We start from the raw sequence: 17360 nt of genomic DNA, 5'->3' as shown, positions 1-17360 counted from the left end.
CAAGTCAACAATGCTGGAAATTACCAAAGATGAACAAGTCAACGTGGAGGAAGATGAGATGATAGATTAGGATAAGAGGAACCTTATTCTTGCTCTGGATGGGAGAGAGATGGTGAGAGTATAAAAGCAGACAATGAAAAGGATGTGTTTGAGAAACCTGTCATCTATGGTGGAAGGGAAGGCACAATTAGGGGAAAAGGATGCATCTTGGAAAAGCACAAGTCTGTGGAATGGCATTTGATATTTCTCGCAAACCTATCCACTGAGAGGAATTAAGAACATCTTCTGACCAAAAGGGAAGAATTAGTGATGAGCCATTGGGGAAATTGAAGCAAAGGTGATGAAACTTGCAAGTTTTACGTGGCATCATGATGCAATGCCCATACAATATCCACTTACAGAAAATAAGTGAGTGAGGATGTCTTAGTAAGACTGCTCCATTTAGTCATACAGCGTGGAAACCGACCCTTCGGCTCAACTTGCCTACACTGACCAACGTATCCCACCTACATTATTTGCGCCTGCCTATGTTTGGCCCATTTCCCTCGAAACCTATTATAGGCCCCTCAGAGCATGGGGGCGGATATCTAGAGGAATATGTGATTAAAATGAACTGCTTGGGACCAGTAAGCTATCAACATAGGGACGAGGACAGGGTTGGGCCAAGGTGGACGGGCCGCAGCGCCGAGAATAAAGGGGGACCCAATGTGGGAGGGCGAAGAAGGAATTAGTACTTTTTGTAACTTTGTTGCCGACTTTGTGGTGACTCTTTTATGTACTTTGTATGCATAAAAAAAGAATTTCACTGCACCTAGCTTGGTACAAGTGACAATAAAGTATCACCATATGGTGGGAATCTCAGAATCTCAGAAAAAATTAATGAAGTAAGCACCAAGTGAGTTTTGTGAGGCAGGAACAGGCAAAAACAATGGCAATCATGCTTGTGGATCTTAGGGGAGGTGACAGAAGTGATCTGCGCATGAATAGGTAGGTGTCTATGACACTGGAGGATGTGCTAGGAAAATCAAAGGATAGGAGGTTAGTGGCTGGAAGGCTATGGCCTAATTTCTGGTTGTGGAATCATGATCTATAGGGAAGTATGAGGTGATATAAAAGAGCTGGCATTCAGCCTCCGAGAGGTAGAGGTCAATTTACCAAACAAATGTTATCTTTGTCAACAGGCTTGATGTAATTAATGACCAAGTGGGTACTTCCAACATTCTCTTTTATTTCACATTTCCAGCAAATGCAATGTTTCATATCTCACTGTTCCAACATTAATTTTTATTTGCCTCCCTGGCCCCTTTCATATCCTCCTCACATATCTTCCAGACAGATCGCCTGTAATTAACGTCTTTGCCACTCTATCAGCCACACCACCGCCATTTATATTATAGTCACACTTGGTCCCCTGGTTATATCCCATGCAACGTTGGATAAAACTTGTGAAAAATATATATTAAAAGTACAACTGGTGCTCTGATGCAGAAATGATCATTTGATGCTGGATAAAAAAATGTAGTCTCCTAACGATCTGTACGGCCATTAGATATTCATCAGTCTACCACAGTTCTGACACTTTTACATTGCAAATAATTGAATATCTATTCAGATATTTTGAAATCTTTCAAGTGCACCGAAATGAATCCCTGTTTTTACTATAATTACATCCAGTAAAGTATAACATTCAAGATTGCATATCAAGCCATCAGCTCATTGACAATCTGGATGACAGACCACTAGAGAGAAGCTTGAACAAATTAGGACAGTTATCTATAACTGAAAACTAGATTACCTGAGTTTATGAATGTTCTTTTTTTAAATCAAATCTTTCTGTTGCGTAATGACTATAATCAAAACCTGCAACCCTCTAAAACATATACTCTCTTAATTCTAGCTTTGAACATCCCTCACTAAATCACCCCCAAATCGGCAACTCCCACTGCCCTGGCTTTAAACTCCAGAAATTTAGAAACAGACTTTTCACTGTACCTCTGTACACATGACAATAGTGTACATGACTAAACAAAAAAAAAAAATCACCCTAAGCCTTTCTACATCTCCCCCTCCCTTTCTACTTTTAAATGTTCCTTAAAACCTGTCTCCTTAGCTAAGCAATTTATCATCAACCCCAATATCTCCTTGCATGGCAGGCTGTCAAGTTCTGAATTTGACACCTAGACATGTATTAAGATTTATGATAAAATACAGGCAAAGACGCAGCTATTCTATGAACCATTATGTAATGTTTAACTACATTAAAAGCACCATATAAAAAACAAACATATTTTTTAAAAAGCCTTGTGCATCTCCCCTTTCTTTCAAAAGCACTGGAGCGTATCGTTGCGTCGCAACTTCATTCCCACCTCCTTGCGTATATCCTACTTGAACCCCTCCAATCTGGCATCCATAGCACAGAAACTGCTCTCCTCAAAGTCCTCAACGACCTCCTCACCTCTGCTGACACTGGTTCCCTCAACATCCTCATCCTCCTCGACCTGAGCGCAGCATTCGATACAGTGAACCATAACATCCTGCTCACCAGACTCAAAGACCTCGGCATTGAAGGCTCTGCACTCAGCTGGCTCCGTTCCTACCTTTCCAACAGATCCCACTTCATCTCTCTCCACAACCACACTTCTGCTTCAGCCACAGTCACTCAAGGCGTTCCCCAAGGCTCCGTACTCGGCCCCCTCCTCTTCATCATCTACATCCTCCCCCTTGGTCAGATACTCCGCCACTTCAATCTGGACTTCCACTGTTACGCTGATGACACCCAGATCTACCTTGGCACCACATCCCCCCCCCCCCCCCCCCCCCCCCCCCCCCCCCCCCCCCCCTCCCCCCCCCCCACCCCCCACCCCCCCCCCCCACTCCCATATCAACTCCTGTTTGTCAGCTATAAAAACCTGGATGCAACATAATTTCCTCAAACTCAACAGCGATAAGACAGAATTCCTCCTCATGGGCTCCAAAGCCACACTCAGCAAAATCAATAACCCCACTCTCACCATCGACGGCACCACTGTCTCCCCATCTCCCCAGGCCCGCAACCTTGGCGTGATCTTTGATTCCACCCTCTCCCTTGAGCCTCACATCCGCCATGTCATTAAAACCTGCTTCTTTCATCTCCGCAACATCGCCAAACTCAGACCCTCTCTCACACTGCCCGCTGCTGAAAGACTCGTCCATGCCTTCATCTCCTCCCGACTGGACTATTGCAACTCACTTCTCCTTGGCATCAGCTCCACCTACATCAACCGACTCCAACTGGTCCAGAACGCAGCCGCCCGACTCATCACCCATACCAAATCCTGGCATCACATCACTCCAGTCCTCAAACAACTTCACTGGCTTCCCATCTCCCACCGGATCACCTACAAAATCCTGATCCTCACCTACAAAGCCCTCCACCATCCGGCCCCCCCATATCTCACTGACCTCCTCTCCCCCTACCAACCCTCACGGTCCCTCAGATCCACATCAGCTGGTCTCCTCTCCATCCACAAGTCCAACCTCCGCAGTTTTGGGGACAGAGCCTTCTCCAGGGCAGCTCCCAGGCTCTGGAACACCCTCCCCCAACTGATCCACAATTCCGTGTCCCTCACCATCTTCCAGTCCTGCCTGAAGACCCATTTCTTCACCACTGCCTATCCTTAGCCCCACGTGCCGTCCCTTTTCATCTGTGCATCAATTGCCTCATACTGTGTTTTGTATTGAATTCTGTATTTACTTTGTGTACTAGTCATGTCTCTACTATTTATTTCATTCCCCTTACATGTTTTTCCTCTACCTGCTAAATTTTTGTAAGGTGTCCTTGAGACTCTTGAAAGGCGCCCATAAATAAAATTTATTATTATTATTATTATTTGACAAAAACCTTACTTTTTCACGTTTCCCCTCACACTTACAATCAGTGGTCATCATGGTTTTTAGACAACATCACCACAGTGGCATTAATCTATTTCATTAATTGGATTAACCAGACTATAATTTAATCTCTCACTGTAATTGGTAAGCAAAAATTATGATTAAGTAGGTTCAATTTTCACAACTGCATTTTATTTAAAAAAATTGAATAACATTGAATAAATGAATAACATTGCGCTGATAAATCAGGGTTCGAAATTAATGGTTGCCCGGTTGCCAATGGCCACCTAAAGTCCCGCCGGGCAACCTAAAAGCCGTGTCATTTTGACCAGCTTGATACTGCAGGTACTGGTTTATACCGAAGATAGACACAAAAAACTGGTGTAACACAGCAGGTCATCTGAGCAGCTCTGGAGAAAAGGAATGTGACGTTTCGGGTCGGCGACGGCGGCGCCACCTCCTCGTCCTCCCTGCATGCCCTCATAGCGGCCGCTGCGCGCCACTCCGCCAACGGCGATAACCGCTTTCAAAACAAATCCTTCCGCACGCTGTGGCCGGGAGGAGGGAGAGAGGGAGGAAGGGGGAGGCCCCTTTCCGCTGTTTGAAGCACCTGCACCGCTCGGCCCTGCATCATCCTGTTGGCTGGCGGAGGAAGGGAGACGGTGGCGAGGAGATCTCAACTGCCTCCTCCTTTGGCGGCGGCACTTGGCGGTGGACAGGGACGGCCAAGGCAGCGGGACAATGATGCCGGTGTTGTCCGAGGAACGCTGACCTTCCTTCCTCCCCACCTCCTCTGCTCCTCTCCCCTCTCTCTCTCTTGTACGCCCCCCTCCACCCCCCTTATCCTGGGACCCCTCCTCTCCTTCCCGCACTGATCCCCATTTCCGCCTCTATTCCATCCTCACTGACATCCTTATGCTCCCCTCCCCATCTACCCCCCCTCCCCCCCATCTATTCATCCTGCACTGATCTCCCTATCCACCTCACATTGATTCTCCTGCCACCCCCATCCACCCTACACTGGTCCCCCAATTCATCCTGTACTGACCCCCCTTCCCATACATCCTGCACTGCAACCCCCATTCATCCTGCACTGATCTCCCTATCCATTCTGTACTGACCCCCATCCATTTATCCTGCACCGATCCCCCCAATCCATCCTGTAGTGATTCCTCCATTCATCCTGTACTGATCAACCCATTCATCCTGTACTGACTCACCCATTCATCCTGCACTGATTCCCCACATCCATCCTGCACTGATTCCCCCATCCATCCTGTACTGATCATTCCCATCCATCCCGTACTGATCCCCCCATTCAACCCGCACTAACATCCCCTGCTTTCTCAACCACCCCCCACCCCCGTCTATCCATCCTGCACTGATTCACCCCCCCCCACCCCCCCCGACCGTACTGCGCTGGAAATGTCTTCAGAGCGAACATTGATTATGTTTGATAACGGAATGCATAAAGATGGTTTAATGAAATTGTGAACACGTGAAACATTAAAACCGCAGTATTCGACTGTCACTGCTACCGTCGACATGTTATTACAGAATTCATTTTAACGGCAAATCAATGCTCTTAATATGGAGCATCAGTACTGTAGTTATTTAATGAGCAACATTCACAACCATACGTTGGATTTATCCAGGTTTTACTTCTACAGTCGGTCATATACATCACGAATTTGGTCAGGAGATATTTCAGTTGAAATTTTAACGTTAAATGCGGTGGGAATGATGGATACAGCGTTTATCAATAATTATTTTTTAATCTGGTGCGTACAAACTGGGTATTTTCATTGCTGTTCACAACACATCTAATCTGAATGTCTGGTAATGTGGCGTATTGATACCTTTAAACATATTGCCAAAAGAACATTTGCTGCAGTTATGTCCTTTGGCCATCTCTTGTCAGTTAGTGTAATGTTTAACCTGTCAGACGGGTATAGTCGGCTTTAACAGCTATTATCATAAAATGCTTTTAGAAATTTCCTTGCAACCTGTATATTTTGTTGTGGATAAATTGTGTGGGAAGCGAGAGCGTTTCTGTACCAATAACAATAACGACCCATGCTATGGCCATGTCATCCGGTAGGCGGCGCGGCTCTGGCCAGCAGCGGCCTCTGCAGCCTGTCCGCGTTTTTATTATTTTTTATCTGTGTTTTTATGTAGTTTTTGTTGTTTTATGTTGGGGTGTGTGTGTGGGGGGGCGGGGGTGGGGTGGGGAAACTTTTTGAATCTCTCTCTGCACTGGAGACCCGACCTTTTCTCGTCGGGTCTCAGGTGTCGTTGAGGCCGCAACGAGGAGCGGCCTCCAACAGGAAGAAGCCGGGGACTCAGGTGCCGACTCACCGTTGCCGTCGCGGAGCTGGCCGAGTCCGGAGCGGGTGGAGCGGTGGAGGAGCGCTGCTGCTGCTGCTGCTGCTGCTGCTGCTGCTGCTACCGGAGATTCGGAGGCTCCAACGACGGGTCTGTGGACGACGGCACCGGGAGCCCGCGGCTCCCTGGAGGGAGACCGCTTTTCGGGGCTCCTGCAACGGCGACTTCTCCCGCCCGAGTTGCGGGGTCGAAGAGCTCCTGGAGCGGGGCCTACATCACTGCCCCGCGCGGCTGGAATGGCCGCGGACTCTGCGAGCGCACACCGGGGGCTCCAACACCAAGACCCGGTGTGCGACCTCGCATCACCCGGCGTGGCTTTAATGGCCGCGGGACAATCGCCATCGCCAGCCGGGGGCTATGACTTTGACTCTGACATCGGGGGGGGGAGAGTGCAGTGGAGAGATAAGTTTATTTGGCCTTCCATCACAGCTATGTGATGGATGTTTATGTTAAATGTAATTATGTTGTGTCTGGGGTCTATTTGTGTGTAATGTATGGCTGCAGAAACGGCATTTCGTTTGGACCCCCAGGGGTCCAAATGACAATTAAATTGACTCTTGACTCTCATGATCATTTTCAGTCCTTCACAGAAAACATGCTTGCATCAATCTGTAGTGTGCATGGTTAAGCATATATGTTACCATGGTCTAGGATTTATTGACACAGGTTGATCATACGCTGAATAATCCAACCACATTTTTATTTGGAAGTGGAAAGAAATAATAGAAATTGCATTCATTGCAACGTGTAAAAAGAGTTAAGATACCGTGTTATAATTTTGCTGCATGTCATTGTGGTATATATCATGCCTTGATTGGCGAATATGTTTAGTTTGTGACTTTATTTGAAGCAGAAATAATATGTGAATGAATAAAGGGGAGGCCATTTAAGAAAAAACATTTTCACCCAGAGTTGTGAATTTGTGGAATTCCCTGCTAGAGGGCAGTGGAGGCCAAATCACTGGATGGATTTAAGAGAGAGTTAGATGGAGCTCTAGGGGCTGGTGGAATCAAGGGATATGGGGAGAAGGCAGGCACAGGTTATTGATTGGGGACGATCAGCCATGATCGCAATGAATGGCGGTGCTGGTTCGAAGGGCCGAATGGCCTCCTCCTGCACCTATTTTCTATGTTTCCATATTTCTATGCTTCATCGAGCATAATTCCGAATGGTAACTACGCACTTCGTCAGAGCACATTATCACACGCGTCATGCAAGCCGTCTTAAATGACCGCCTACACTGTCATTACTAGGCAACCTAAAAAGCTGCCTAGGTTGCCCGACTGACAACAGAGAAAAAAAAGTTTAGTGAGAGCCCTGTAAATACTGCAATTTAAAACTAAAACATTATATTTAACATTAAATTCAACATTTAGAAGTAGTAAGCCATTTCATGTTCTCAATTTATACAAAGTAGATTTGGGAATGATACCAATTTCATTTTGTGCATCAGTGATTATGGTGCTCTTTTATTCTCATCCAAATGCTCCTACTGTCTGGGCTTAACAAGTTACTCTGGATTCCATCCAAAATACTCACTGCCTTTGACACTACCATTCACCTTTCAATAAAAGATCCATCTTTAGCTTCTTCCTCTTTCAAATTGATATGGTTTTATTTGGTTTAAAAAATATGAATAGATTATTTGCTGAAACTGGTTCTTGAATCAAGGAAGAGGATTGTAGTAGAGAAACTTGCAATTATAATTTTTTCTTGAATGCCCTGCTTGTTCCTACTTTCCCCCCACATGTTTGTTTCCACATTCAGCCTAATTGGGAGATAACTCTGAGAACACCAGGGTAAGTTTGTATCAAAAAGGAAGGTTGAAAAATGAAAAGAATTACAGAAGCTGAAAATCTGAAATAAATAGTTTTTTCAGCATTTTCTGTGTCTACTTGGGAAGAGAAGACATTGTTTCACAAAGTTAGCTGGATGAGCACAAAGTAAGCACTCCTATTCCTTTAACCCCACACAACTGGGTGTTCTGTAATGTTTTATATCAATGATTTGTTCTTTTATCCAACCTTTTATTGGCCAGGATATTAAGTGCCACGGAAACCAGATTGCCTGGTAAAAATAAAAAATGTCATTCCAAACGAAATAGTGTATGTTTTTAAAAAGGCTTTTACTGTTATTGCATACACAATAAAGCAAGAGCTATATTTACCTTAAACAGAGTTGCTTTTTCTGGGATTATACCCCTGATTTTAACTTGTGGCTCTAAAGGTAAAGGTATTGGTTCAATCTCTGATAAATTCACTTTTTCATTATCTGCTAACAATGTTTGTAGCCTTTCAATCTAGAAGGGAAGAACAGAAGTATATAATCAGGAAATGCAATACGAGTTAACAGCATGTAGCACAAAATGATTGGGAAAGAAGATAGGCAGGAGAATGGATTATCTGCTCATTTCCTTTAATTAAATCTTTGGGCCCTTGCAGCGTCCACAACAACTTCCATGCTTCTCTAAATTAATCATAGAACTATCTATCATAGAAGTACTTAATTAACCGAAACACATCTTGAGTACCAAAGGCACAGAAGGTGTTGAACAAATTTTATTCTTTGAAAAATTGGCAGTTATCTGTTAAACACATTCAATGCCAGGATGATGTCATACCCATCTATTCTGTCAAGGCCAGAGAATTGCTGTCCTCCAGTGATCTATGCTTGTTACCATTTCTCTTACAAGATTATCCAACAAAATTATCTATTTATTTGTTGTTTCAACATTGTAAAATGACTCATGATGAGCCTCACAGGAGACAATGTCATGTCTACGCCATCGACTCCCAGTTTATTTCACCAACAGCGTCTTGTGGCTCCCACACAAAACGTACATTTCAGCTTTATGTGATTTTTTTAACTGGGAAGATAAAAGCTTATTATATTCAATTTCTATGGAAACATAGAAAATAGGTGCAGGAGGAGGCCATTCGGCCCTTCAAGCCAGCACCGCCATTCATTGTGATCATGGCTGGTCGCTCCCTATTAATAACCCGTGCCTGCCTTCTCCCCATATCCCTTGACTCCACTAGCCCCTAGAGCTCTATGTAACTCTCTCTTAAATCCATCCAGTGACTTGGCCTCCACTGCACTCTGTGGCAGGGAATTCCATAAATTCACAACTCCGGGTGAAAAAGTTTTTTCTCACCTCAGTCTTAAATGACCTCCCCTTTATTATAAGACTGTGGCCCCTGGTTCTGGATGCGCCCAACATGGGGAACATTTTTCCTGCATCGATCTTGTCCAGTCCTTTTATAATTTTATATGTTTCTATAAGATCCCACCTCATCCTTCTAAACTCCAGTGAATACAAGCCTAGCCAGGGCAAGACCACCCGGTGAGAATGGCCAGGAACATCGGGCCACCGTAGAGGCAACTGCGGTGGCAGGCCTGACTTTGGGTGAACTTGGGGTAGGGATTTGACATTGTGCCTTCCCCCATAGTGGCAACCATTGTGGGGGGATGATTTTCTGTCTCTACGTAATCCTGTTAGTCTTTGTCCAAGATGGCTGCCGTGAAGGGAGAGTGGACGCTGGCGCGCTTTGGCTGCCGCTGCTCTCTCTTCACATTGTGTTTTTGATTTTTTGTTTTCAGACTGAATTATGTTTTTAATTTGTGTTTCTGTGATGTCTTTATTATTTATTTTATTCTGATTATATATTTTTTATTCCTGTTAATCTTTGTGAGGTGTCCTTGAGATGTCTGAAAGGCGCCCAAAAATAAAATTTATTATTATTATTATTAGTCTTTTCAATCTTTTCTCATATGACAGTCCCGCCATCCCAGGGATCAATCTCGTTAACCTACGCTGCACTGCCTCAATCACAAGGATGTCCTTCCTCAAATTAGGAGACCAAAACGGTACACAATACTCCAAATGTTGTCTCACCAGAGCCCGATACAACTGCAGAAAAACCTCTTTACTACTAAACTGAAATCCTCTTGTTATGAAGGCCAACATTCCATTAGCTTTCTTCACTGCCTGCTGTACCTGTAAGCCAACTTTCAGTTACCGGTGTACAAGGACGGCCAGGTCTCGCTGCACCTCCCCCTTACCTAACCTAACCCCATTGAGATAATAATCTGCCCCCTTGTTTTTGCCGCCAAAGTGGATAACCTCACATTTATCTATATTGTACTGCATCTGCCACGCATCTGTCCACTCACTCAACCTACTAGGTCACCCTGCAACCTCCTAACATCCTCTTCACAGTTCACACTGCCACCCAGCTTTGTGTCATCCACAAACTTGCTAGTGTTATTCCTAATTCCCTCTTCCAAATCATTAATATATATGGTAAACAGTTGCGTTCTCAACACCGAGCCTTGCGGCACCACTCGCCACTGCCTGCCATTCCGATAAGGACCCGTTCACACCTACTCTTTACTTCTGGTCTGCCAACCAATTTTCTATCCATGTCAACACCCTACCCCCTATACCATGTGCTCTAATTTTAGAGTCTCCCTTGCAGGACCTTATAAAAAGCTTTCTGAAAGTCTAGATACACTACATCCACTGGCACCCCTTCATCCATTTCACTTGTCACATCCTCAAAAAATTCTAGAAGATTAGTCAAGCATGATTTCCCCTTTCATAAATCCATGTTGACTTGGACTAATCCTTTTACTGCTATCCAAATGCCCAATTATTACCTCTTTAATAATTGATTCCAGCATCTTTCCCACCACCAAAGTCAGGCTAACTGGTCTATCACAAACTGCAGCTAGGGTCTCCCTGACAATATTCCATAGTGAACCAGAGTTCAGCAAAGAGGAATTTTACAATCCATTTATCCATGCTATCATCGTTCATTAATTTCTATGTCTGTAATGTTGCTTCATCATCACCTCACTTTAGTTTGAAATCTTCATCGAGGCCTACATAAGTTTGAGACGTGATTGTTTCAATGAACTCATGGCCAATACCTTTTGTTTTAGCTTCCATAATTGTGACGTCATACCTACCATGCATTCATCTATTCTTCTACTGCCCCTCCACCTATCAACCTGCTATGATTTCTGGTTGGGCAGTATCTTCATTTAAAAAATTCTCTTCTTTATTTTCAAATCCTTTCTGTTTATACGCCATCCATCTTTCCAACCAATCCTAGTTATCCGCTACTCTGGCCATTTGATCATCCTTATTTTGATCTCTCGATTAGCTTCAAGACTTCTGTAAATAGCAATTTACCTTTTATGATTTTGCTTTGTTCTCAGATTCTTTTCCTAAACCTCTGTGTCTTTCTTTATTCTTTTAGGCATCAGATAAAAACATAATCTATTGTTTGAATGTTTAGTCATTTGCTTTAATATCTACTGATAAATATTATTTAATAATAATGCTGTGAAATACTTTCTGACCTTTTGGGCATTGAAAGGTATTAAATAAACAAAATTAAGAATGTTGTTCTTACAACCCTTGCCTCATAACATTGCATAATTTACTTTTGAATGACCAAAAAAAACATTTAATATTTATAGCTGACTGCCATATTCTAAGGACTGTAAGTGATCATGATAAAAATCATTTTGCTAGGTATTCAACACATTTCTATTTAATCTGTTCTGTGCTAACAACCATATTGTACACTAGATTCAAACATAAAAATAATGAAAAGCCTTCATTTAAAAATAATATTTCATAATTAAATCTCTTTGGTACAAAACCACTGAAGGAATCAGCACCATAAAAATGTGATTAGTTCTATCACACTGTTCTTATGTTTCCTAATCTACAATTTGAACATACAAATAAATTTGCCCTATTCACAAGTTATAGGAGTAGAACTAGGACATTCGGTCCATCGAATCTACTCCACCATTCAATCATGGCTGATCTCTGCCTCCTAATCCCATTTTCCTGCGTTCTCCCCATAAGGTGAGTAAAAGGCAACTGTGGCTGACAAGGGAATGTAGGACGGTATAAAACTAAAACTAAAGGTGTATAACACAGCAAAGAGTAGCAGGAAGCAAGAGGATTGGACATCAGAAGATAACAAAAAGGACAATCTGGGGTGAAAAGATAAAGTACAAAGGTATGCTCGCCAAGAATATAAAGAAGAATAGTAAAAGCATCTTTAGGCATTTTAAGAGAAAAAGATTAGTAAAGATAAATGTGGGTCCCTTGAAGGCAAAACAGGTGAAATTATTATGGAGCACAAGGAAATGGCAGTAGAGTTGAACAGGTACTTTGGTTCTGTCTTCACTAAGGAAGACATAAAGAATCTCCCAGATGTACAAGAGTCCAGAGGATCAGAGGAACTGAAATAAATTTGCATTAGGCGAGAAATGGTATTGGGTAGACTGAAGGCTGATCAATCCCCAGGGCCTGATGGTCTGCATCTCTGAGTACTCAAGGAGGTGGCTCTAGAAATCGTGGACGCATTGGAGATCATTTTCCAATGTTCTATGCATTCAGGATCAGTTCCAGTGGATTGGAGGGCAGCTAATGTTATCCCACTTTTTAAGAAAGGTGTGAGAAAGAAAACGGGGAATTATAGACCAGTTAGCCTGACATCGGTGGGTGGAATCAATTATTAAAGAAGTAATAACAGCGCATTTGGATAGCAGTAAAAGTATTTGTCCAAGTCAACATGGATTTATGAAAGGGAAATCCTGCTTGACTAATCTTCTGGAATTTTTTGAGGGTGTGACAAGTAAAATGGATGAAGGACAGCCTGTGGATGTAGTGTATCTGGACCTTCAGAAAGCCTTTGTAAGGTCCCACACAGGAGATTAGTGGGCAAAATTAGAGCACATGGTATTGCGGATAGGGTATTGACATGGACAGAGAATTGGTTGGCAGACAGGAAATAAAGAGTAGGAATAAACGTGTCCCTGTCAGAATGGCAGGCAGTGGCGAGTGGAGTGCCGCAAGGCTCGGTGCTGGGGCCGCAACTAGTTACAATATATATTAATGATTCAGATGATGGAATTAAAAGTAACACTAGCAAACTTGCAGATGACACAAAGCTGGGTGGCAGTGTGAACTGCGAAGAGGATGCTAGGAGGTTGCAGGGTGAACTGGACAGGTTGAGTAGGTGGGCAGATGCATGGCAGATGCAGTATAATGTAAATAAATGTGAGATTATCCACTTTGGCGTTAAAAACAAGGAGGCAGATTATTATGTCAGATTAGGAAAAAGGGAAGTGCAACGAAACCTGGGTGTCCTTGTGCACCAGTCACTGAAAGTAAACCTGCAGGGACATCAGGCAGTGAAGAAAGCTAATGGCATGTTGGCCTTCATAACAAGAGGATTTGAATATAGGGCCCTGGTGAGACCTCGTCTGGAGTATTGTGAGCAGTTTTGGTCTAATTTGAGGAAGGACATCCTTGCTAGTGAGGGAGTGCAGCGCAGGTTCACAAGGTTAATCCCCGGGATGGCGGGACTGTCATATGAGAAAAGATTGGAAAGACTGGGCTTGTATTCACTGGAATTTAGAAGGACGAGAGGGCATCTTATAGAAACACGTAAAATTATAAAAGGATTTTAATAAAAAATTTTTAAGGATTTATAAATTATAAATGTTCTGGATGTTGGAGGAGACCAGAACCAGGGGCCACAGTCAAAGAATAAAGGGGAGGCCATTTAAAACTGAGATGAGAAAAAACTTTATCACCCAAAGAATTGTGAATTTGTTGAATTCTCTGCCATGGAAGGCAGTGGAAGCTAATTCACTAGATGATTTTATAAGAGTTAGATAGAGCTCTTGGGGCTATCGACATCAAGGGGTATGGGGAGTATACAGGCACGGGTTACTGATTGTGGATGATCAACCATGATCTCAATGAATGGCAGTGCTGGCTCAAAGGGCCGAATGGCCTCCTCCTGCATCTATTTTCTATGAAACCTTTGACACCCGTTCTATTCAATAATTTGTCAATCTCTGCCTTAAAAGTATCCACTGACTTGGCTTCCACAGGTTACCCTCTGACTAAAGACGTTCTTCCTCACCTCCTTTCTAAAAGAGCACCCATTACAAAGTTGTAGTAAGTATTTTACAAGATGAAGAATTGTCATTCTATTCAGTTTTATTTTGGAGAGGTGGCAAGCTAAATGTGAAAATACCTTTTTCTTCCGATTTCCACTTTCTCGTTGAACTGCTTTCATAAGGTGCACTAGTCGATCCACAAATGTTTGTTGAGCAGCTAAGAGGGAGCGCATGACTCTCACATTCTTATCACCCTAAAAAAATGTAAGCATTAAACACATTTTTGCTTTGTTAAGCCCCTTATGACTCTTGAAAGTGAAAAGCTCAGTTCTTTCAATTATTGACTGATCAACGACTTCATGGTCATAGATTTTTATAGCAGAGAAATACAGATGGAATGTTTATAATTCCTCATCCAACTAAATTAAATATGTTAGCTGGTATCCTTCTACAAATGTCCCTTATTTCAGAGTTTCCACAAAATAAAATGACAGTAGTTTTGGTTTAGTTTAGATATTAAATCCAAACTATCATTTTACTTTGTGGAAACTGTGCAATATGAATTATTGTTTACAAGCATGCCAGAAGTTTAGCTTTCTGAGTTGTCAACTGATGAATAATACCACAGCAGATCAACATATTTGGAACTATTTACAACAGCAATTATTTATTGGAACAGCAGATGCATCGTGTTGGATTTCCAGTATCTGCCAACACAGAAATAGTGACAACAAAATGTCTGTAAATACATAGTTCCACTTGAAAGGGATATGCTCCAAAAACATATAGATTTAATTATTCTACTTCCCCTATACACAGCGCCTCCCCACTGAATTTCTAACCCCTTTTACCATCACCTTTCTTGTTGTGCAATTAACCATTTTGTTATTATCGTCTGAGATCACTCTTACCATTTATTTTGTTTTCTCAGAATCATGGAGTCACACAGCATGGAAAAAGGGCTCTTCAGCCCAACTCATCCGTGCCGACCAAAAATGCCCATCGAAGTTAGTCCCATTTGTCTGAGTTTGGCTCATATCCCTCTAAACCTTTCCTTTCCACATACCTGTCCAAGAGTATCTGGCAGCTCATTCCGTATAGCCTTCAGTCTGTGTGTGTGAAAAAGTTGCCCCTCAGGTTCTTATTAAATCCTCCCCCTTCACTTTAAACCCATTTATGGGTAAAAGACTCTGTGCGTTCATCCTATCTGTCCTCCACATGATTTTACACGCCTCTATAACATCACCCTTCATCCTCCTGTGCTATAAGGAATAAAGTACCAGCCTGCTCAATCTCTCCCTGTAAGTAAGTAAGTTTATTGGCCAAGTATTCACATACAAGTAATTTGCTTTGGTGCTCCGCCCACGTAACAACGACATGACATACAGTGACGAATTACGAGTGACTGTAGCTCAAGTCCTGGCTCTCTATTGCCATACACAACTCTGCATGTTTTGTTGCATCTTAAACTTTTTTCTCTAACTTTTCCCAGTTCTGATGAATTGTCAAAAAATGTTAACTCCATCTCTCTCTTTCCACAGACACTATTTGAATCAGAGTTATTTCCAGTATTTTCTGTTTTCAGGTAATTTTTCCACTCTGCTAAATTTTGTTTTTCATTTTAATTAAATATAGCTTTGCTTTCCAAATACAGCACACCACTTCTGATACATAATGATAATATAAATGTTAATTAAACTTAAAATAAAAATTGCAGTACCTTTAATAAAGCTTGACTAAACCTCCTCATCACGTTTAAATACATTTCGTGAGTTTTAGGGTCACGCAGTTGAGTGTCCTGATCTTCACATTCTACGATAACATACCTAAGAGGACAAGAAACAATTAATATTATTTGAAACTATACGAATACTAACCCCAAAGCATAACATATTTAATTCAATTATAATATTGCTTAAATAAAGAGACTAAAACTTTATCCAAAATTCCAGGTGTGGTCTAGTCAATAACTTGCAAAGCTGCAGCAAGACTTCTCGGTACTCTCGTCCCCTTGAACAAATTTGCATTGAATTTCCTTGATTAACCCGCACCACTCTAAATGCGGATGCATGCCATCCTTCTGCTTTTTCCAATAACTTGCCTCTCACTGATGTTAGGCTTTAATTCTCCAGTATTCGATCTTGTCCAATGAAGATTGGAAAATGATGGTCAGAGCCAGTGGTATTTATTCCCTTGTCTTTTCCTTTAAAAAAGAGCCTTGGATACATTTCATCCAATCAAGAATGACCAGCCTATCAATATAACCTTGGCTGATCTATGCCGGCCTCAACTCCTCTAATAATGCTAATTCCACATAGCCCTCAATTTGCCAATTATTCAAAAATACATCAACCTCCACCTTCAATAGCCTCCATAATCCGTAGGAAGGAACTGCAGATGCTAGTTTAAACCGAAGATAGACAACAAATGCTGGAGTAACTCAGCGGGATTGTATCTCTGGAGAGAAGGAATGGGAAGCTTTTCAAGTCTGAAGTAGGATCTCAACCCGAAATGTCACCCATTCTTTCTCTCCAGAGATGCTACCTGTCCCACTGAGTTACTCCAATTTTTTGTATCCATCTTCGGTTTAAACCAGTATCTGCATTTCCTTCATACATAAAAAGACCTCAAGGTCCATCATGCTCCCTCAGGATCTTATTTGTCTCAAAAAAGTCACTAAGGTTGCTAAACTCCTTAATATCCCCTCCTCTGTTTATTTCTATTATACATGCTGTTCCTGCTGCTCAGCCCTGTGATCCTTACTTACCTTGTAAGGATGCAGGTATCCAAATGTCAAGATTACATTCCTGTCTCCAGTAGACAATCAGCTCAATTGAACTCATTTTCTCAGAACAAATGTAAAAAAAAAATCAGTTACATCTATGGTATAAACTTGAGAGAATAGTCCTAAAAATCATTCCCCTTCCAAAGGCTTTAGATGAAAGTTTGCTTCCAGAAAGTGAACCAAAATACCAAAGACAGGGAAAAGCTACTCTTACTTATTCACACTATGATACTTGATTGATTTCTACCTAAATAAGATTATTCCCAAAATAAAAAAAACAAGGGGGAGACAAAAATGTTGTTCTCTTACCAGTATAAATAGTTAGCCAGAGTAGAATTCCTACAAGCTCGTGATATTAGAAATGTACAAAGGTCTTGCTGAA

At 42.3% G+C, this 17360-nt stretch overlaps 1 protein-coding gene across 3 annotated transcripts in view; it reads right to left on the bottom strand.

Moving 5' to 3' along the window:
- Positions 1–17360, bottom strand: part of pik3c3 (phosphatidylinositol 3-kinase, catalytic subunit type 3) — a 124374-nt gene that overhangs the window by 37336 nt on the left and 69678 nt on the right. For 2 of the 3 annotated variants that reach the window (XM_055633266.1, XM_055633273.1), the window contains exons 13-16: positions 17288–17355; positions 15914–16019; positions 14331–14447; positions 8423–8554 (exon numbers count right to left, since the gene is read on the bottom strand). In XM_055633266.1, the coding sequence (XP_055489241.1) occupies positions 8423–8554; positions 14331–14447; positions 15914–16019; positions 17288–17355 (423 nt within the window). The remainder of the gene's footprint in view (positions 1–8422; positions 8555–14330; positions 14448–15913; positions 16020–17287; positions 17356–17360) is intronic. The other variant, XM_055633281.1, reaches the window with a different exon arrangement.

This window comes from Leucoraja erinacea, chromosome 1 (assembly GCF_028641065.1).
Source record: "Leucoraja erinacea ecotype New England chromosome 1, Leri_hhj_1, whole genome shotgun sequence".
Classification (NCBI taxonomy): domain Eukaryota; kingdom Metazoa; phylum Chordata; class Chondrichthyes; order Rajiformes; family Rajidae; genus Leucoraja; species Leucoraja erinaceus.
This window is presented reverse-complemented; position numbering and strand designations above follow the sequence as displayed.